The 22,500-nt window shown below is 44.6% G+C and overlaps 1 protein-coding gene across 2 annotated transcripts in view; it reads left to right on the forward strand.

Annotated features, from left to right (window-relative positions):
• LOC138982665 (glycoprotein-N-acetylgalactosamine 3-beta-galactosyltransferase 1-like) overlaps positions 1–22,500 on the forward strand; it is a 45,557-nt gene that overhangs the window by 11,918 nt on the left and 11,139 nt on the right. Inside the window, exons 1-2 of one of the 2 annotated variants that reach the window (XM_070355989.1) lie at positions 287–1,148; positions 2,632–2,883. In XM_070355989.1, coding sequence (XP_070212090.1) covers positions 2,865–2,883 — 19 coding nt within the window. In that variant the 5' untranslated portion in view covers positions 287–1,148; positions 2,632–2,864. Of the gene's footprint in view, positions 1–286; positions 1,149–2,631; positions 2,884–22,500 lie in introns of those variants that run through there. The other variant, XM_070355990.1, reaches the window with a different exon arrangement.

Below are 22,500 nucleotides of genomic sequence, written 5' to 3' on the forward strand. Positions count from 1 at the left end.
GAGTTGCTGGAGTGTTTACCATCAAACCAGTACCCAGCTCAACACATCACAAGCTAGCAGTAGCAGTCAGTTGTGTCCACCTGGCGGGACAGTGTGGCTGGAAGTTGTCACCCTGACGCTGAATACCACACTATGATTATGTTCGGGGCAAAGACAGAAAAGCCACAATGTAGGTTCAACGCACGTAGGCTACCTCTGAACACTGACGACGAGTAGGCTAACCCTGCATGGTGCCTGTGTCGTTATCTTTCTCATGGATTAGAGACAACGTCAACCGCGATTTGACACGTAAACCCGCCTTCTGACTGCCACAAAACAGGAAAAGCTGTTTGAATGTTCACATAACTCTTGTCATGTGACTGCGAGTGCCTGTTTCAATGTTCACATAACTCGTGCAATGTGACTGCCAGTGCCTGTTTGAATGTTCACATAACTCGTGTCATGTGACTGCCAGTGGCTGTTCAATGTTCACATCAGTTCCCCATGCTGCCCATTGTCGCACTTGTATTGTGTGTGCGCGTGGTCAGTTTTGTCCAGTCGAGTTGGGACAGAGTTGCGAGGGTCAATATTGGGCGTGTGCTTTCAGAAGGGTCAGTCCTCACTGAATGCTGCCGGCTACTACTTCTCAAACCGGACTATCAGAGCGACTCGGTGATCAGTGCCTGCCCTCCGGCAGTGCGAGCGTAAGACATACGGTGGTAACAGCAAGGGACTCGACTTGCACACACACTGTGACCGTGGACAACTCGCAACGCTCGCTGCACCCCTTCACGGACACAAGAGAAGTTTTGTTTCGATGAGAGGAGGGGTTTTCGGAAGACCGCGAGGATTTATGTTTGACCGGTGACATTTTGCACGTCTCAGCAACAGACTGGAAGTAGCAGTGACAGCCTGAGGTGGTTGTGTCGTCACAAAGCTAGGAGTGATGAATGAACGAGAGCAGCTGCACAATTCCACTCGAGCGCAGCTGACTACAGTCATTGCACGCTGAGCTGTACTGTATCAGTCATTGTCAACACAGACCTGTCAACAAGACAAACAGGACGGCTGGAGCTTGGAGCAAGAAGTAATTGGAGATAGACTCAGAAAAACGCGCATTGACAGGAAATCCAGCTGCTACACTGGCGGCGAACACAAGGAAATAGGATGTATGTATGGAGTTTTAACTAGACTGGTGTGACCATTGTAGTGTGTATTTCGGCAGTGTGTGTCTTTTTGCATTATTCATTGTCTGATACTCAACGTGAAGTGAAGCGGAGATACCAGAGAGATGCGCATTCGCTTGAAATGTGACACGCGCCCAAGAGAAAGAGGCTGGATACAGATTGGGGTTTCTTGTTTCCCGTCCGTCCTGCGCGTCATGATATTCGCCCCGACGCTTTCACGTGGAATAAGACAATCATCTCACTTGGAAACATACCAATATTCAATATCCTGGCCGTATTCTGTGTAGACTGTGTTTTTCTCTTCAAATTGCTTTATCAGATTACTGACGGTTTTCATTCAACACACTATCCACCTCTACACAGGAATGTGTCAGATTGTTGATCGTTGATCGTTGATTGTTGATCGTTGATTGTTGATTGTTGATTGTTGATCGTTGATTGTTGATTGTTGATCGTTGATTGGTGATCGTTGATTGTTGATCGTTGATGGTTGATTGTTGATCGTTGATCGTTGATTGTTGGTATGTGTCCAAGTGGAGGGATGTTGTTATTATTGTAAACACCTGGACAGAACTGAGCTGGTCAACCTTTACCCGAGAAGAATTGTTCCTTTAAAACGAACATTGCGTTGCCAGTAGCACGGTGTGTGCCAGTAGCACGGTGTGTGCCAGTAGCACGGTGTGTGCACTGATTGGTTGGCACTCAGTTTGTGTGGGTCTCTTCATGGTCTAGATGATGGAACGTGTAGCAAAGACCTGTACGCGTACGTGTAGATATTGCGTCACCTGTGACTCACTTTTTTTCTCCAATGTTCCAAATCATACGTTTTGCTCCCGCCAAGACTGCAGATCTTGGCAAACGCGTGACGTAAAAACTAGATTTGATGACGTTACCCGTACACGTTCCCGTACACGTGCTGAAAAGTGCCACATCTAGATCTTGCAGACGTTGCAGGTACAGGGGAAATGGATCATCGCGCATTCACGTGAAATACTGATGCCACTCGCTTTAACAGAAAATGTTAGAGTTACCACGGGGCTGTATATATAGAGAATGTTACATCGTTTGCTGTGTCGTACTAGATTTACACGATTTTTTTTTAAATATTGAACTGCGAGCGAAAGCGAGCTGTTCACTATTTGAAAAAGCAACGAGAGTAAATTTGGTACGACACAGCAAACCATGTAGTATTCTGTTTTTCCATAATGACGTTTGTCTCGGTGACTCTGGCATCATAAGCAGTCGAAAAGCAGGTCCCTGCCAAACTAGTTTGACATGACCTCATTTACATGATATACACACGTGTGGTTTGAACGATATTGTTATCTCATGAGTGGTCTCACTCACGTATGTAGGATAAATATGTATATATACAGATTACGAGTAGATCTTAATACATTATTGTTCGCCATATTTGAGGATGGTTTTGTTGACGGCTTTGCATACATGTGTCTCTTCTTTCTAGTTCCTGCGCGTGTGAGGCGCCGAACACTGTTCAACCCATCAACCGATCAGAGTAAGTGAAAACAGCGGACACAGACGTGGAAGCCCCTGAAACTGCTGTTTTGTGATCATACAGCAAACGTCATAAAGATGGGAGCTGAGCGGCGGATTATGTGTTAGTGCGGGCTGATCCTCCCCGGCCAGGATTGTCACCGTGTGTTCAGCTGAGCGTGACCGGCGAATAAAGCTGCGACCATGGAAGGTGGTTTGTTCGGTAAGTCCCAGAAACTGGCCCTGTTTTTCCCCGTAGGCCTATGTTCGCTGGTGTCTGGCTTTCACTCTGTCTGTCTGTTTGTCTGTCTGTCTGTCTGTCTGTCTGTCTGTCTGTCTGTCTGTCTGTCTGTCTGTCTGTCTGTCTGTCTGTTTGTCTGTTTGTCTGTCTGTCTGTCTGTCTGTCTGTCTGTCTGTTTGTCTGTCTGTTTGTCTGTCTGTCTGTCTGTCTGTCTGTTTGTCTGTCCGTCCGGTTGATTGAGCTGAAATTTGGTGTGTTGGTTGGAATTGGGGTACACACGGTCCTAGCCCAAAAACAATGTCTCTGTTCTGTTTGGCTGTGTCTCTGCTCTGTTTGGCTGTGTCGATGTAGTCGTCATGGCGTGTATACCATCGTGTAGCCTACATATTCGTAGATTGCTTCACACTTTTACAGACCATGCAAAGCATCCTCCTTGTTAGAAACGTGCAAACACTTTGCAGCCTTGCTTCTTAGGATGCGACGTGGGTTTTTTGTTCTTCTGACTTTATTTCTTAAAGTTATCGACAATCTGATAAATTCATTGTGCCACAAATGAAGGCGTTGCGAGTATGGACTTGAATTTTGTGGTATGTGTCCCGGTGGAAGGACGTTAGTATTCCTTATAATTATTATTAGTTATAGATGTTAGTATAGTACGTGAACATGGACACATACCAGTTGCTTTTCGCCATCACTTTCAGGAGAAAGAGGTTCTCTTTAAGAGTGTCACTGTCGCTTATCGTTTGCGCTGCGGTTTATCCGTCCTGTCTTGGTTGTGTTTAGATATATATATATAGATATACTGATATGACACAGTTCACCACTGAGACAGGAACGTGCGCAGAGTGCGGACATTTGCTTGTTCGCATACATATACCGTAAAATCCCTAGCATAAGCCCACCATCTAGCAAACGCCCACCCCCCACTTTGGGCCAAAAGTTGTGCACAGGGGTAACTACCTAGCAAACGCCCACCCTGATTTTTTCAAAGAGACTATAGGCTCACTTTCACTAGGATTTGTGCAGACTGTTCTAAAAGTCATCTTTTTCCCCTTCTTTACCTTTTCGTGTTTCTTTCCTTTTTTCTTATTCTTTGTCCCCTCTCCTCACTCCCACCCATCGTTCATGTTTTTTCGAGTTTCTCTTCTCTTTTTTTTCCTAAGTTTGTGGGTTTTTCTTTCTCAGAAAGATTGGGCCTTTTGAAGACAAAATCCAAGTTCAGTTAACGTTTCATTTCCAAAGACTATCGTGTAATTTCTTCCCTGTACAGAAAGAAAGGGCTTCATTGGTGTTGACATTTTCGACATTTCATCAAGTTTCTTTTTCCCGGAATTGTGTTGTTATTGTTTGTCCTTGCAAAGGTCTGGCGATTTTCTTTTTACTTTATAAATTGATATGAATGACTATGCTCGTGTTGTTTTCAGAAGAGCCAGTCCTTTTCTCTCTCTCTCTCTCTCTCTCTCTCTCTCTCTCTCTCTCTCTCTCTCTCTCTCTCTCTCTCTCTCTCTCTCTCTCTCTCATGGTTGGCCTTCTTTGCCTCAAAGTCCTTTTTTTCTTCTTTTTTCCTTCACTTCTACTCACACGACCTAACTTACATGCTTTCGGGGTTTGTATTCACTCAAATACACGGTTGAGCACAAAACTTACTTTGTGCAAAGGGGTCTATCCCTAGCAAACGCCCACCCCCCAATTTTGCCATAAATCTGTGCACAGGGGGGGTGGGCTTATGCTAGGGATTTTACGGTACATTCGAGGGTGTCCCTGTGTGTGAGTACGAGGGAGGGACTGTGTGTAAGTGTGTGTGTGTGTGTGTGTGTGTGTGTGTGTGTTTGTGTTTGTGTTAGCTCTTGTGTGTGTATGTGTGCGTGTGTGCTAGTGAGTGCGCGAGCCGCGTTTGTGTGTGTGCGTGCGGGAAAATATATGTAGGCGATATCGATGCAGTTAATTGCCAAAGTGTGTCTTGTACCACGCATGACCTTGTTGCTGCGACGAGATTAGCTGCCTCGTGGCACACACTCACAAACGAAACAAATGCTGCAGAGTCCGTGTGAAGTGAGTCTGTGCGTGTGCACGCGTTAACTTTGACGGAGAGATAATACTTTGACCTGTTTGACAACTTCCTTGTGATTAGACGATGTTAGAAATAATTGTGTCGGTGAGTTGTACAGCTTGTGAAAGAGTCAGTTCTCGCCTTGCCTTTTTTAAGACAAACATCTTCACGTGTTCCCTGTCCACGTGTTTCAGATACATGCCCTCGCTAGTAATTAACTGGCCTATCATGTCACGAGATCAAACTGATGTATATGTACCGTCCCCCGAAAGCGGCGTATGGCTGCCTGAATGGCGGGGTAATAACTGTCAAACACGTAAAAACTCACTCGTGCAAAAACATGAGTGAACGTGGGAGTTTCAGCCCATGAGCGAAGAAGAAGAAGAAGAAGTATAGGCCTATATATACCGGAATTCTGTTCGCTCAGTCACTGTCACACAGAAACACGTTTCACTTCTCGTTCTGTTTTCTGCTGGTTTATGTTTCCCCCAATAAATTACCCACGTCATACAGTGCGTGCGTGCACAGTTTACAATTAAAGGCACAGTGCAGCTCACAGCCTTCGTTTTGCGTTTTTGTTGCAGCTGAGTGCATTTACAGTTCAAAAATCCTCCTATGGTAGTAAAACAAACCCAAAACTACCCAACGACGACATCTGTGAAGCTCGACAGTTTCTTGTTCACGCGAGTGCATAAATTAACCTAGTTATTACGTGGTGTTTGGTCGGAGTTCGATTCAACTGAGTGATTCCGGCCTCCATTTTGTTTTACACAAACTCATGATGACGTCTGACATAGTTTGCTAGTGACGTGTCTTTTTGTGCATGATGTGGTGATCTACCTGATCTAAATTTAGATCCAAAAATAGGTCAAGACCAGCCGGGTCCGAGTACGAAATTAATTCGTAAAAAAATCGCAGTTCTTGACTCTTTGGGTGCAAGTCAATGAAACTTGGTAGTTCTTCTAACGGATAGCTGCCTGAGGTATGTATGACTAAAAGCCCCAGGGGCTCCGTGCACCTGGATTTGACAAGTTCAGTACCTTTAAAGGAAGCCACCTAGAGATTTAATTAGTTCGTCCCCCAACCCCTGATAGACTGTGAACACGAGACTCCATCCTGTGCTTTTGCCGCCTGCTGGCACCAAGTTCACGTCACATATGATTAACTTACAAGGGTCACATCATGTTTTAAAACTGCGCTACAGTAACTAATAGACCATGATGGGAGGTAACTCTGTCAGGGTGTCATTTCGGTCAGCAGCCAAGCTCGTCATTCGGAGGAAAAAGAGCATCTGGACTCACCACCAAATGCACACCAGAGCTCAATCTTTTTCTTTTTGTGTGTTTGTTGTTGTTGTTGTTGTTGTTGCTTTTGTTGTTGTTGTTGCTTTTGTTGTTGTTACACAACCAAGACAGGACGGATAAACCGCAGCGCGAAAGATAAGCGACAGTGACACTCTTTAAGAGAACCTCTTTCTCCTGAAAGTGATGGCGAAAAGCAACTGGTATGTGTCCATGTTCACGTGCAATACTAACATCTATAACTAATAATACTTTACACCATGCAACAAAACAAAACACAACACAATAACTGATGTATAGATTCACGAACAATCATAGTTAACCAAGTGAGTGACATTTTCCGAACGATGAAAATCACTTTTATCCGTGTAGAAATGCACTTAGTACATATCAGTAACTGATGATAAGCAATGTTTAACGCCCTCACGGTAAAACCATTAGGGGCATGTTCCCGGGTTTGACCCCGACTTTAGATGGGGGGGGGGGGGGGGGGGGGGAGGGGAGGGGGTGAAAAAAGAAGAAGAAGAAAAAAGAAAATAAAGGGCCACCGCAAGGGAGGGATGGTTGTCGCGCTCATATTATTAACTAACCGTGAGGTATTTAATACAGTGCGCAAGACAACAAGCTAGGTATCAGCAAGAAACAAAATGTGGTCCATATTAGGCAACCTTGTCGTAGTTTCGTTCTGCTGGCAACACTGAAGGTATGTATAGTCACCTGTGGGATAAATGTTTTGACAGTTTATATCCTTATCTGCTAAAAACTAAATAAACAAGTCGCGTAAGGCGAAAATACAACATTTAGTCAAGTAGCTGTCGAACTCACAGAATGAAACTGAACGCAATGCAATTTTTCAGCAAGACCGTATACTCGTAGCATCGTCAGTCCACCGCTCATGGCAAAGGCAGTGAAATTGACAAGAAGAGCGGGGTAGTAGTTGCGCTAAGAAGGATAGCACGCTTTTCTGTACCTCTCTTTGTTTTAACTTTCTGAGCGTGTTTTTAATCCAAACATATCATATCTATATGTTTTTGGAATCAGGAACCGACAAGGAATAAGATGAAAGTGTTTTTAAATTGATTTCGACAATTTAATTTTGATAATAATTTTTATATATTTAATTTTCAGAGCTTGTTTTTAATCCAAATATAACATATTTATATGTTTTTGGAATCAGAAAATGATGGAGAACAAGATGAACGTAAATTTGGATCGTTTTATAAATTTTTATTTTTTTTTACAATTTTCAGATTTTTAATGACCAAAGTCATGAATTAATTTTTAAGCCACCAAGCTGAAATGCAATACCGAAGTCCGGGCTTCGTCGAAGATTACTTGACCAAAATGTCAACCAATTTGGTTGAAAAATGAGGGCGTGACAGTGCCGCCTCAACTTTCACGAAAAGCCGGATATGACGTCATAAAAGATATTTATCAAAAAAATGAAAAAAACGTCTGGGGATTTCATACCCAGGAACTCTCATGTCAAATTTCATAAAGATCGGTCCAGTAGTTTAGTCTGAATCGCTCTACACACACACACAGACAGACACACACACACACACACACACGCACGCACGCACGCACATACACCACGACCCTCGTCTCGATTCCCCCTCTACGTTAAAACATTTAGTCAAAACTTGACTAAATGTAACAAGTCGCGTAAGGCGAAAATACAATATTTAGTCAAGTAGCTGTCGAACTCACAGAAGTAAACTGAACGCAATGCCATTTTTCAGCAAGACCGTATACTCGTAGTATCGTCAGTCCACCGCTCATGGCAAGAAGAGCGGGGTAGTAGTTGCGCTAAGAAGGATAGCACGCTTTTCTGTGCCTCTCTTTGTTTTAACTTTCTGAGCGTGTTTTTAATCCAAACATATCATATCTATATGTTTTTGGAATCAGGAACCGACAAGAAATAAGATGAAAGTGTTTTTAAATTGATTTGGACAATTTAATTTTGATAATAATTTTTATATATTTAATTTTCAGAGCTTGTTTTTAATCCGAATATAACATATTTATATGTTTTTGGAATCAGCAAATGATGGAGAATAAGATAAACGTAAATTTGGATCGTTTTATAAATTTTTATTTTTTTTTTACAATTTTCAGATTTTTAATGACCAAAGTCATCAATTAATTTTTAAGCCACCAAGCTGAAATGCAATACCGAAGTCCGGGCTTCGTCGAAGATTACTTGACCAAAATTTCAACCAATTTGGTTGAAAAATGAGGGCGTGACAGTGCCGCCTCAACTTTCACGAAAAGCCGGATATGACGTCATCAAAGACATTTATCAAAAAAATGAAAAAAACGTTCGGGGATTTCATACCCAGGAACTCTCATGTCAAATTTCATAAAGATCGGTCCAGTAGTTTAGTCTGAATCGCTCTACACACACACACACACACACACACGCACACACGCACGCACACACGCACATACACCACGACCCTCGTTTCGATTCCCCCTCGATGTTAAAATATTTAGTCAAAACTTGACTAAATATAAAAAGGGAGAAGTCAAATGGGACAGTCCTGTGAGCAGTATCTTCAAACACACGTACCTCACGTAACACACGTACTTCACGTAACACACGTACCTCACGCAACACACGAACCTCACGTACCTCACGTAACACACGTACCTCACATCTACAGTATGCATAATGGCCTGGCTGCTTTTCCTGCACATTGACATTTTGTTTGGAATTCATTTCGTTGGTGACACATTTGTCAACCTGCTAAAATAAATCAAGCAACCACCTCCCCCCCCCTCCCCCCCCCCCCCATACCCCAACCCCATCCTGCGTGGCAAAGCATGCAGTCAGGCTGTTGGTTTTTCCAATTTGCCCAAGTGTGAGAGCGTGTCTTTTGTTTTAAGCAGATAAGGATATAACAGTCAAAACATAAATATATACAGCTATCCCACAGATGACAACACCTACGTTGAGCATTGCCAGTCAACGAAACAAGGGGAAGGTTGCCAAATATGCCACCACTTTGCAGAAAGCTGTGGCGGTAGTGTGACAGTATGCATAAGAAGGACTCCATCTTTGAGATGCGAGAAATTCACTGACAAGCAACCCACCTGTGTGTGTGTGTGATGGGTTGGATACAATACTTGTATTTGTCGTGAAAAATGACCATTGTTCGAGTTAATCAAGCCGGTGTAACACCAGAAAAGTACTCCCACGAGATTTTTTACTCCGGAGTAAAAATTTCGTTCGAAAATGTTACTCCCTTTACGAAAAAAGTACTCCCCACGACAGGTGAGTTCCGAGTAAACATTTTGTACAAAAATGTTACTCCCCTGACGAATAAATAACGAATAAATTACTTCACCCTATAACACGAGCAATTTAACTTCCCATGCCAGGTGTACGACATTTTTACTCCCTTGTCCCTTGTTAGTCTTGGTGGTGGAAGGGGTGGAGGGAGGGTAGCGCAACATTCGTTTGCGCGAGATCACATATTGGCATTATCCCTTCGCCCGCATCCCATTTTCGCGTACGAGATTTTTACTGGAAGTAAAAATCAAAACTTGACTAAATGTAAAAATGGGGAGTACAAATTTCGTGGAGGGAGTAATTTTTTCGTGCCTTGGGAGTTCTTTTTTCGTACGAAAGGCGTACTCGGAGTAAACTTTTCGTGGAGTAAAAATGTCGTGTTACACCGGGCGGTACTCGAAACTGAGTTTTCTGTAAGAAGAGGAGAGATGCGTTGAGTTAGATAAACAGCAGGAGAAAGGACTGTTCAGACTGTCATGGAAAGTGTCAGTAAAACGTGTGTCGAACTCGCGTTCAGTAGTACTGTATTTAGAAGTTGTAAGAGCAGATTGGCCGTACGTCTTTGTGGTGGTGTTTATTCAGAGCTTTGCGAATCCTGAGCCGTTCTTCCGTTTTTACATTTAGTCAAGTTTTGACTAAATGTTTTAACATAGAGGGGGAATCGAGACGAGGGTCGTGGTGTATGTGTGTCTGTGTGTGTGTGTGTGTGTGTGTGTGTGTGTGTGTGTGTGTGTGTGTGTGTGTGTGTGTGTGTGTGTGTGTGTGTGTAGAGCGATTCAGAGTAAACTACTGGACCGATCTTTATGAAATTTTACATGAGAGTTCCTGGGTATGATATCCCCAGATTTATTTCATTTTTTCGATAAATGTCTTTGATGACGTCATATCCGGCTTTTTGTAAAAGTTGAGGCGGCACTGTCACACCCTCATTTTTCAATCAAATTGATTGCAATTTTTGTAAAGCAATCTTCGACAAAGGCCGGACTTCGGTATTGCATTTCAGCTTGGTGGCTTAAAAATTAATTAATGACTTTGGTCATTAAAAATCTGAAAATTGTAATAATTTTTTTTTTATATATAAAACGATCCAAATTTACGTTCATCTTATTATACATCATTTCCTGATTCCAAAAACATATAAATATGTTATATTTGGATTAAAAACAATCTCTGAAAATTAAAAACATAAAAATTATGATCAAAATTAAATTTCCGAAATCGATTTAAAATCAATTTCATCTTATTCCTTGTTGGTTCCTGATTCCAAAAACATATAGATATGATATGTTTGGATTAAAAACACGCTCAGAAAGTTAAAACGAAGAGAGGCACAGAAAAGCGTGCTATGCAGCACAGCGAAACCACTACCGCGCTAAACAGGCTCGTCAGTTTCAATCCGTTTTGCACAAGCGGCGGACTACGGTCATTGTGAAAAAATGCAGTGCGTTCAGTTTCATTCTGTGAGTTCCACAGCGTGACTAAATTGGTAATTTCGCCTTACGCGACTTGTTGTGCTTATGTTTGCTGAGTACATTAACAGCCTGCGACCTTAGTATGTGTAGGCTAGTGCTTGGTGTTTTTGACAGGAGTGAACAGCAAAATAATGCACAGATTTGTTTCTGATAAAGGGGAACATTCAAGAAGTAGACGGTCTCTTTAAATGCTATATACACGTGATCCTGTTCGCGTTTTTCCGACACGCCCCCTCGCTAGTGATTGGCCCCTTTAATGTTTGTCAGAGGTTTTGGCAAGGGTATTCACTCTTCCATAACCTATACAAACCCGACGGAGTTACTTCCGAAAAATAATATTCCTTTTCAATGGATATTTCACACGTGCAAACGACGGTTGTCCGCTGAACGTCACGTGGTGACCTGGTGACCGGGTAGTGCGTGAAGCTTGATAGAGGGAAGGGTTTGCTATGGAATTCACTAGTCTTTGTCAAGAGCTTATTTATATGCCTCCAGGAAAAATTACTTGGTTTAAACAAGTTTGTTCAGTAAATTTCATTAGAATATTGCCGCATACATGAAATACTAGAATGAATACCCGCTTCGCCGGGTACCCGGCTTCGCCGGAAAGAAGTAGAGCCGAATGATACCCGGCTTCGCCGGGAAGAAGTAGAGCCGAATACCCGGCTTCGCCGGGTAACCGGCTTCGCCGGGAAGAAGTAGAGGAATACCCGACTTCGCCGGGATGAAAGCGTTGTGGACAGTGACCTTCTAAAAATAGTAACGGGAATATCCGGCTTCGCCGGGATGAAAGCGTTGTGAACAGTGACCTTCTAAAAATAGTAACGGGAATATGGATTGACGCCACACGAAGGAAGGCAGATAAACGCAAAACACTGGAGAAGATAAGGAAGAGTTAGTGGGAATGGATCTGGGATGATGAACAGAAAAACCAAAATCGGTTCAGCGCTGCGCGCTGAGAGCACGTGTTGAAAATTCTCATCGACCAGGTTGTGTCCGGGATCTATGTGAATATGCCCACCAAATTTGAAGCAGATCCATCGAGAACTTTGGCCGTGCATCACAAATACACACACACACACACACACAGACACAAGTCGTATATATATATATAGATAGAAGGAACATGGAGCACAACAAGCTAGGCTTATGAGCGTACTCTTAAAAGCAAATGAAATTTGGCGGACGATTGTAATATAACAAGTTTGAAATAATGTCAAAATAATAATGGTGAATTATGGTAGACAATCATATAACAATAAAAGGAACAAAAAACACAATGCTAAACTAACAACAGTACTCACACGCGCTCGCACACTCACTCGCACACACACGCACACAATGACTTCCACATGGTAGAAAATAGAATACTACCAGAACAGGAAAATGTCAACAGTATTGCACATGGTCGTTTCGAACATGGATGAGATAAATGCATTCATTATTCAGAACGTTTATAAACCTGAATAACAGGTCAAATATCAATGCATTTTCATTGTCTGACTTGTCTCTATTGCCATACAGAAAATCATCAGCGGTTAGCAAATCATAGTTGGACAGTGTTGACAAGGTGACTTCACGTATTTGAAGATATAAGGAGCAATGAAAAATATAGTGCTCCGCATTTTCAACAGTATAACCACAAGTGCATGACGGGTCGGGAATTAAATGTCTGTCAAATAGATCACTATTTAGATTGCTGATCCTCAATCTAAGTCTGCAATGGATAATTTCTGATTTTCGATCAGATGTGTAATAATAAAAGATTTATACGTAAGTTCAAGTGCCTTTCGGCTAAGGCGATACTTATAGGACCGAACACATGAGAGAAGAACACGTACTTTTGATATAATTGACTGAACATGTGATTCCCATTTGCAGTCGCTCTGAATCAGTACACCAAGATGTTTGTGAACGTGGTTTTCTCTCAGAATTGTTCCATCAAATACAAGAGGAAGGGTTTCAGGCATTCTATTCCTTGAAAAGGTCATCAAATCTGTTTTTAAATTATTGAAATTAACTTTCCATTTTTCCGCCCAGTGTGCAATTTTGGCTAAGTCTGTATTTAAGATCTGTGTCCGCGTGTTTGCATCATTTAGAGATAAATACAAACTGGTATCATCAGCAAAAAGTTTAATGACAGATTCGATATCAATGACAATATTGTTAATGTACACAAGGAACAACAAGGGCCCCAGAACAGAACCTTGGGGAACACCTGAACAAACACGTCCATATGTCGATTTTCTGCCTTGGATAACAACGGCTTGTAACCTGCCTGTCAAATAATCTTCAAACCATTTTAATAAAACACCTCTTATGCCTATAGCATATAATTTATGCAACAAACCCTTATGCCACACTTTGTCGAAGGCTTTTGATATATCACAGAAAACAGCCTGAGACGTCAACTGCTTATCTAAGGATTGACAAAAATCGTCATACATGAACAACAACTGAAAAATAGTTGAATCACCAGGAATAAACCCTGACTGAGAAACCGTTAATAAATCATTATCTGTGTCACGTTTCAATATATCACTTAAGGTGATTATGAACCGGTTAATTACTACTAATTAACTAACCACACCACGATCCACTCTCGCAGTCATACAATTAAATAGAGTCAACAAAAGTATAAGTTTCAGACGCCTGTTTATGTATAAACTCGCCACCTCCCTCGAGCCTTCACTCAAAATATGTTCTTTTTACGTTCTCAACACGTAAAAAACCCGTGATCACTGACAAAATGCCAGTAGTATATAGAAAATTATAGTAACACGCTGATCCCGTGTAAATACAGTCAAATGAGAATGTTCTGTTCAAAAAGCTCTAGTTCATGCAGGGGTCACACACCCCACGTTGTCACTACTCCAATGAAATCACAGATAAGAAAAGACAACGGTGGTCAACGGGGTGCGTAAGACACGGTGCACTTAGCTTTCTTTCTGTATGCTGGTTAGCCGGTATGCTGGTTAGCCGGGTTGCTGGTTAGCCGGTTTGCTGGTTAGCCGGTTCGCTGGTTAGCCGGTCTGCTGGTTAGCCGGTTAGCGTAGCTTCCTCAGGTCCCAGCTCCAACGTCTGCGGCTAGCAGTGTCCCGCCAAAGGCAGCCGTGCAGCCGTTTCAGGAACACGAAACGAAACGAACGAACGAAGGCTGCAAACAGAAAGCATCGGTGCACTAAACATGTCAGCTACCCCTCACCCACCACCTTTAAACATGTCATCTTTAAATATCTCATCGAGCACGTGGGCCTGCACAAAACGGACTTTTTACAACAACAAAACAGCCATTTTCCGTCCTTCTCTCCCTATCTGCAAAAACCATATACAGATTAGTATTTTAGCGTCACAGAGAGTAAATTATGCGCTAACCTGGAAAGAACAACAGAGAGTATTTCATTCCACAACACAGACTCATCAACAGCGTTAAATAATGATTTATTACCTCAAAAGCCTATGATTGTACTCTCATGGAAGCAAAATCCGCTTCCTCCCTGGAACAGCCTCTGTTCGTCAACAGTGACCGAAAACCTCCAGAACCCCTTGTCGAATCCTTATGCGAAAGCCATCGCCGACGAAGGAATGTTGACGACTTGTCCTCAGCAAAATAGTGGCAGTGAGAAAGGAAAAACTAGTGGAAGCTCCCCTAGAGTGCCGAATACAATATTCGGTGAAAAACCATCATACTCTAGAAACTGTGTATTAGATCCTTCCCCTTCTGCCGCTGGGTGTCAAGTGCGCCGCCCTTGTGTCTCTCTCAGACAACCTAGCCAATAACACGTGACTGACCTTGTCACAAAACCAGTCCAGCTATACACAATTCTGCCTCCCAAGCAGAAAAAAGACACGAGAACCTCAATCCGTGAAAATCCCGTGCGCGCTGTCAGCGAAAAACCGTCAGCCCTATGACAGCAGAAACCCCCACTGTGAAACTCGTGCGCTACAAAACATCCGTGCTCATTGAGCACTGTCAGCAAACTCTGCTGTAGCCCAATATCACGCACAGGCGCTTTCTATCATACTCGACCAAGAACAGGCACTCCACCGAGTGACACTTTCTTGGTCTCTGTCACCCGATCGTGACACACCTCCCCTCTTCAAGACGAAACCTCGGTTTCGCTCACAGTCATGTTCTCCTCTACAGCCCGAGAGAGAAAGTCAGCTCCAACATTGTTGGCGCCCGGAATGACGCGTACCGTGAATTGGTACGGTTGGAGAATCAACGCCCAGCGCATAAGTCTGGCGTTTGCCAACCTTGCAACCTGAAGATATTGCAGAGGTTGATGGTCTGTTTCCAGACAGAAAGGTCGTCCTCAAGAACGAGCAACCCCTCGTTTCACCCCTGATGACTGCAACCTTCTCTGTCTTCTTGTCTTTGTTCTTCTGGTCTTTGTTCTTCTCCCCGTAGGCAGTCCTTTCGATGTAGGCGCGCAGCAAGTTGGCATGGTACAGGCGTGCTTTCCCGTTCATGACGATCCTGTAGTCGTTCTGGCCCACCCTCGCTGTCACCTCAAAAGGTCCTTGCCACTGCAGTTGTAGCTTGTTGTGTTTGACAGGTAGAAGTAGCAACACCCGTTCTCCAATCTTGAAGCTGCGCGGCCGTGCCTTGCGGTCGAATCCTCGCGCGTAACGCTGTGCTGCTCTTCCCAGGTTCTCTTGAGCCAGTTTGCAGGTCTCTTCAATCCTGTTCCTGAGTTCTACTATGTAGGTCGCTGTCGTCTGCACCTCCTCGTCAGCTTCTTCGTCTGTCCAAGCCTGACGCAGGATAGCCATGGGACCGCGTACCTGTCTGCCGTACAACAACTCAAATGGGGAAAAGCCCAAGCTCTCCTGAGGAACCTCGCGGTATGCAAAAAGCAATGCTGGGATGTACCTGTCCCACGTGCGTGGTTTCTCCTGAGCTAGTTTCCTCAGCATGGTCTTCAAGGTGCCATTGAACCTTTCCACCAGTCCGTTGCACTGAGCATGGTAAGGAGTGGTGAAATGCTGCTCCAGTGATAGCAGTCGTGCTGCCTCCGCCATCACTCCTCCCGTGAACTGCGTGCCTCTGTCGGTGAGTACCTCTGATGGAATTCCCAGCCGGGACCACATAGTAACCAGAGCCTCAGCTACTCGCGTGGCTTCAATCGATTTCAGAGGGATCGCCTCTGGGTATCGAGTAGCGTAGTCCACCATGGTCAAAATGTATCTGTTTCCGTCCTCAGATGCAGGCAAGATGGGCCCGATGATGTCCACTGCCACCCGACGAAAGGGTTCGTCGATGAGCGGCATCTTCTCTAAGGGGACCTTCCTCACCCTTCCTTTGGCAACCACCTTCTGGCACTTATCGCAGGACGCACAGAAACGTCGGACATCCGTGCAGATGCCTGGCCAGTAAAAGTGGCGCCAGACACGATCCGTGGTCTTCTTGGTACCAAGATGACCTCCCAGAATCGAGTCATGTGCCGTTGCCATGACACCCTCGCGAAACTCGCGAGGCACGACAACCTGTTTGAATGTACCTTCTTGGTTGCTGAACTCCCGGTAGAGCAACTTCTTGTCCCTGAGGAACTTTGACCTCCCATGCTTCCCGCTCAGCTTCACCTTCCCCGACTTCGCGTGCTCCCGAGGAGTCGCTAATGTCGGATCAGATGCCTGAGCCTTCGCGAGAAGCGCGGGGGTCACGTTCCCCAGGGCAGCTCGTGCAGCAGGTAGGGGTTTGAGAGGTTTGTCCTCTCGCTCCGCCTGTGCCCGCGTGAGCACTGAAATGACGTCGGGAGACCGATAAACGGGAACCTCCCTGGTGACGCCGTCTACAAACTGAACCCGGTTTCCAATGAGCAGGTCGCATGGAGGATCGTCCATGACGACGGCCACAATGGTCCCCGTGAACAACGGTGTTACGACCTTGATCACTGCCGTGTTCAAGTCGTAAGCGTGAGATGCCTCGGCCATTCTCACCCTGATGCTGTCTCCTGTGTAGGCCATAGCTGGAACTAGACTCGCCCGAACCACTATCATGTCTGCCCCTGTGTCCCGCAGACCTTCGCCCTTCACTCCGTTAACGTAAACGTTGCAGTGGGGCTGGAAATGTTTCCTGGAGCACGGAACGCAGAGTTGTGGAATTGTGCATGAGCTCGTGACGTCCCTTAACTCCTCTCTGCCAACAAAGTGTACGCCCTTCTGGTCAGCCTGTCTCTTGTGGCAGTCCTTCTTCACGTGGCCCCGCTTGTTGCAGTAGTAACACTGGATGTCAGTTCTGGAACTTGATCCTTTGTGTCCCTGATCGTCCTTCCCGTCCTTGGGTCCTGAAGAACCCGAATTTCCCGATTTTCCCGGCCGTGAGCCTGAAGATTTGCCGGAGATCGCCTGGGCGTCCTCGTGTACTCTGATCCAGTCGGCTGCCTCCTGAGTAGTCTTTGGCTGGTGTTCCTGCACGAAGGTCACCACCTCAGGTCGCAGGCTGGACATCAGTTGTTCCATGACAATGAGGTCGGCAAGGTCGTTGACGGTCCAGTCCTTTTCGGCCATCTCCACCCAGCGCCGCAGGTAGAGATTAAGGCGTGCCACAAACTGATGACTCAGCTCGCCGCTCAGTCTCTTGCTGTTACGCAGACGTCGTCGGTAGGCTTCAGCAGTCAGGTTGAAGCGCTGGAGTAACGCCTTCTTAAGTGCCTGATAGTCTCTCGCCTCGTCGTCATCCAAAGCGTTGTAGAGCTGCAATGCGCGTCCCTTCAAGCAGGTGCTAAGGCGGCTAGCCCACGTGGCCTCTTCCCACTTCTGGTCAGATGCAATGCGCTCAAACCGGCGTAAAAAGTCGTCGAGCTCGTCCTTGTCATCGTCGAACGTCGGCAGTCTCGTACGGTCGGCAACAAACGTCGGCGCGCTAGCCTGAGTAAGCGTACCCTTCTCGGCCTGTAGCCTAGCTAGCTCTAGCTGGTGATCGCGATCCGCCTGTTTGTCCTGTCTGTCACGTTCGGCCTGCCGTTCGGCCTGTCGTTCCCTTTCTTGTCTGTCACGTTCGGCCTGTCGTTCCTGTCTCTCAAGCTCGTCTTTCTTATCCTGTCGGTCACGTTCGGCCTGTCGTTCGGCCTGTCGTTCCCTTTCTTGTCTGTCTCGTTCATCTTTCTCTTTCTTTTCTTGTCTGTCTCGTTCATCTTTCTCTTTCCGTTCTTGTCTGTCACGTTCGTCTTTCTTTTCCTGTCTGTCACGTTCGTCTTTCTCTTTCTTGTCCTGTCTGTCCCGTTCGGCCTGTCGTTCTTGTCTGTCAAGCTCTTCTTTTCTCGTCTGTCGCTCTATGTCTTCCTTACGTTCTAACTCCTTGCGCTTAAGCAAACTACGCGCTCTAACGCGTGCGTCACGCTCTGTCTGTTCCTCGCTACCAGGAGTCTCAAAAGTTAATCTCTTCGTAGGAGATCCCCCTGTAGCCATGGTTAGTTTAGCAAAGCTTTATCACAAAAGTAAGTCTAACGCAGCTATAGCTAGAACACGCGGTGATGAAAGCGGTGGATACAAAAATCCAGCAACCGGAAAATGCAGAAGAAAAATCCAAACGGTGTAGAACAAATCGCGTAGCCTACTTTATCGGCTGCTTTTTGCGGTGAAACAAAGTGTCTCCCACAGCCTTGGTTAGGACAGAAGTCCTCGGACCCTTCCCCCCCAAAATTCCAACAAAGTCAAAATATGGAGAAAAATCCAAGTAAAACAAGACGGTAGAAATGTAACCTGTTACAAAATGCGAAACAACAATGTAGAGAAAACTGAGTAAAACGAATAACAAATCCGCTAACCCCGCTCAGCTCTCTGCAACGGAAAACTCTGAACGTACAACAACCAAGATTCACAAACAAAGGAAAGGGAAGTAATCACAGTTAGCGCATACAATAACTCACAAATTACAATTTACATTTCCTGCAAGATGTGAATCGCTTAAGGTGTGGTATATGATCAAAACTACACAAAAAAGGGTAGCACCAAGCAGAAAATAAGTCGAGCACTGACGAGATTATCTGCTCTTAGTTATCCTTAATTGGTGGGTCTTTATCAGTTGGAAATTAACTGAGTAAATCCCGGCTTGGCCCCCATGTGTCACGTTTCAATATATCACTTAAGGTGATTATGAACCGGTTAATTACTACTAATTAACTAACCACACCACGATCCACTCTCGCAGTCATACAATTAAATAGAGTCAACAAAAGTATAAGTTTCAGACGCCTGTTTATGTATAAACTCGCCACCTCCCTCGAGCCTTCACTCAAAATATGTTCCTTTTACGTTCTCAACACGTAAAAAACCCGTGATCACTGACAAAATGCCAGTAGTATATAGAAAATTATAGTAACACGCTGATCCCGTGTAAATACAGTCAAATGAGAATGTTCTGTTCAAAAGCTCTAGTTCATGCAGGGGTCACACACCCCACGTTGTCACTACTCCAATGAAATCACAGATAAGAAAAGACAACGGTGGTCAACGGGGTGCGTAAGACACGGTGCACTTAGCTTTCTTTCTGTATGCTGGTTAGCCGGTATGCTGGTTAGCCGGGTTGCTGGTTAGCCGGTTTGCTGGTTAGCCGGTTCGCTGGTTAGCCGGTCTGCTGGTTAGCCGGTTAGCGTAGCTTCCTCAGGTCCCAGCTCCAACGTCTGCGGCTAGCAGTGTCCCGCCAAAGGCAGCCGTGCAGCCGTTTCAGGAACACGAAACGAAACGAACGAACGAAGGCTGCAAACAGAAAGCATCGGTGCACTAAACATGTCAGCTACCCCTCACCCACCACCTTTAAACATGTCATCTTTAAATATCTCATCGAGCACGTGGGCCTGCACAAAACGGACTTTTTACAACAACAAAACAGCCATTTTCCGTCCTTCTCTCCCTATCTGCAAAAACCATATACAGATTAGTATTTTAGCGTCACAGAGAGTAAATTATGCGCTAACCTGAAAAAAACAACAGAGAGTATTTCATTCCACAAACAGACTCATCAACAGCGTTAAATAATGATTTATTACCTCAAAAGCCTATGATTGTACTCTCATGGAAGCAAAATCCGCTTCCTCCCTGGAACAGCCTCTGTTCGTCAACAGTGACCGAAAACCTCCAGAACCCCTTGTCGAATCCTTATGCGAAAGCCATCGCCGACGAAGGAATGTTGACGACTTGTCCTCAGCAAAATAGTGGCAGTGAGAAAGGAAAAACTAGTGGAAGCTCCCCTAGAGTGCCGAATACAATATTCGGTGAAAAACCATCATACTCTAGAAACTGTGTATTAGATCCTTCCCCTTCTGCCGCTGGGTGTCAAGTGCGCCGCCCTTGTGTCTCTCTCAGACAACCTAGCCAATAACACGTGACTGACCTTGTCACAAAACCAGTCCAGCTATACACAATTCTGCCTCCCAAGCAGAAAAAAGACACGAGAACCTCAATCCGTGAAAATCCCGTGCGCGCTGTCAGCGAAAAACCGTCAGCCCTATGACAGCAGAAACCCCCACTGTGAAACTCGTGCGCTACAAAACATCCGTGCTCATTGAGCACTGTCAGCAAACTCTGCTGTAGCCCAATATCACGCACAGGCGCTTTCTATCATACTCGACCAAGAACAGGCACTCCACCGAGTGACACTTTCTTGGTCTCTGTCACCCGATCGTGACAATCTGTGAGATATCGAAAAACATGGGCTTGAACACATTTTTCCAATACTTTTCCAATGCAACTGAGTAATGAAACCGGACGATAGTTACTACAGTGTTCTTTTTCACCTTTCTTATAAATGGGATTCACATGAGCTACTTTCCAAATTGTCGGAAACTTTCCCTCTGCCAACGATCTCTGGAATAGGGTTGCAAGCGGATTTAAAATAATACAAGCAGCAAGTTTAAGAAGTTTATTGTGAACCAAATCAGGACCTACTGCTTTCCTAACATCGAGGTTGTTAAGAACAGCGTACACCATTTCGGTAGTTATCACGTGAGGACTAATGGAAATAGGCTCTTCTTCAACTGGTGGAACGTCATCATCATGACCTTGTATGAGGGGGGCGATGCTTTACCACGTGCACCGGGAATGGGCTTTTTGGACGTAACGTGCATGGGAATGGGGAAATTCTCGTAGCGTGCACCGTGCACAGAGGTCCGGCGTGCACCGTGCATGGAGATTTTTCGTAACGTGCACCGTGGATCACCGTGCATGGCACTTTTGGCCTCAACGTGCATGTGCACAGACCCCCCCCCCCCCCCCCCATGGTAACCCTCTTGTATATATGCGACTGTCGTAGAAATGCTTCATTAAAAACCTCGGCTTTATCCTCTGCAGAGTAATAAACAATTCCATTGCTTTCAATCGGCGGAATCTCATTTGTACTCATTCCTTTCTTTTTCAAAAAAGAGTTAACTACCTTCCAGCAGTCTTTATTGCCAAAATTATGAGGTGACAATATTCTATTTTTTATTTCCCTAATGTGCTCTTCTTTCCTTTTTCTTATAACATCAGTCAAGTTATTTCTCAACCGTCGGAAAAGAGACCAGCACCATACAGTATCCAGACGTTTGGCTAATGCGTGAATATATTTCTTTTTTCTAATCAACTTTTTGATTTCCTCGGTGATCCACACAGCATCGTGTCCGTTCATTGTCACTACCTTTACAGGCATACACTCTTTAGCTATCATCATTAACTTATCGGGAAACATTTCAGCGGCATCATCAATGGATTCTAAATCGACTATATTATTCCAATCTACACTTTCCATATCTTGCAACAACTTGTCAACATCAATTTTGGAATAATTATATAGTGTTCGTTTGAATGAACCACCCGACGGTAAGTCATGATTCAAATATATATACAAAAGGACACGAGTGGTCACTGCATACAGGTGGTAGAACACCAACTCTTTTTACCAAGTTAGGACACGGAGTTAATACCAGATCAATTATAGTTGACGAAGTATCGGTTATTCGAGTGTGTTCTGATATCAACTGAGATAAACTGTTTGTGTTAATTAATTCCCGCCCGTCGCGATATAACCTTCGTGGTTGAAAACGACGTTAAACACCAAATAAAGAAAGAAAGAACTAATTCCCGCAGATGAAACGGGAGGTTAACAGTACAATCAGCGTTGGGATCACCAAAGATAATAAACTTATGTGGGGTATTCATGGCAAGTTGAACGGAATCGTTGATAAGAAGCCAATGGTCGACGGTTGCACTCGGTGGTCTATAAAACACACCAACAAGAAGAATATCTTGACCCAATTAATTTTAGTCTCGATCCAGATCGCTTCCAAATCAGGTATACTCAAGTCGATCCTCGGTTTGCAAATCAGATTGCTATTTACATAAACGGCTACGCCGCCGTGGGGATCCCTGGGCCTATCACGTCTAACTGGAGGGTGGTAACCTTTTAAACAGATGCAGTCTTGGTCAACTTTGTCCGACAGCCAGGTCTCAGATACAGTTATTATATCAAACCTCCCCAATTCAGCCTCAAGGAACGGTGTC

This window comes from Littorina saxatilis, linkage group LG12, assembly GCF_037325665.1.
Source record: "Littorina saxatilis isolate snail1 linkage group LG12, US_GU_Lsax_2.0, whole genome shotgun sequence".
Classification (NCBI taxonomy): Eukaryota; Metazoa; Mollusca; class Gastropoda; order Littorinimorpha; family Littorinidae; genus Littorina; species Littorina saxatilis.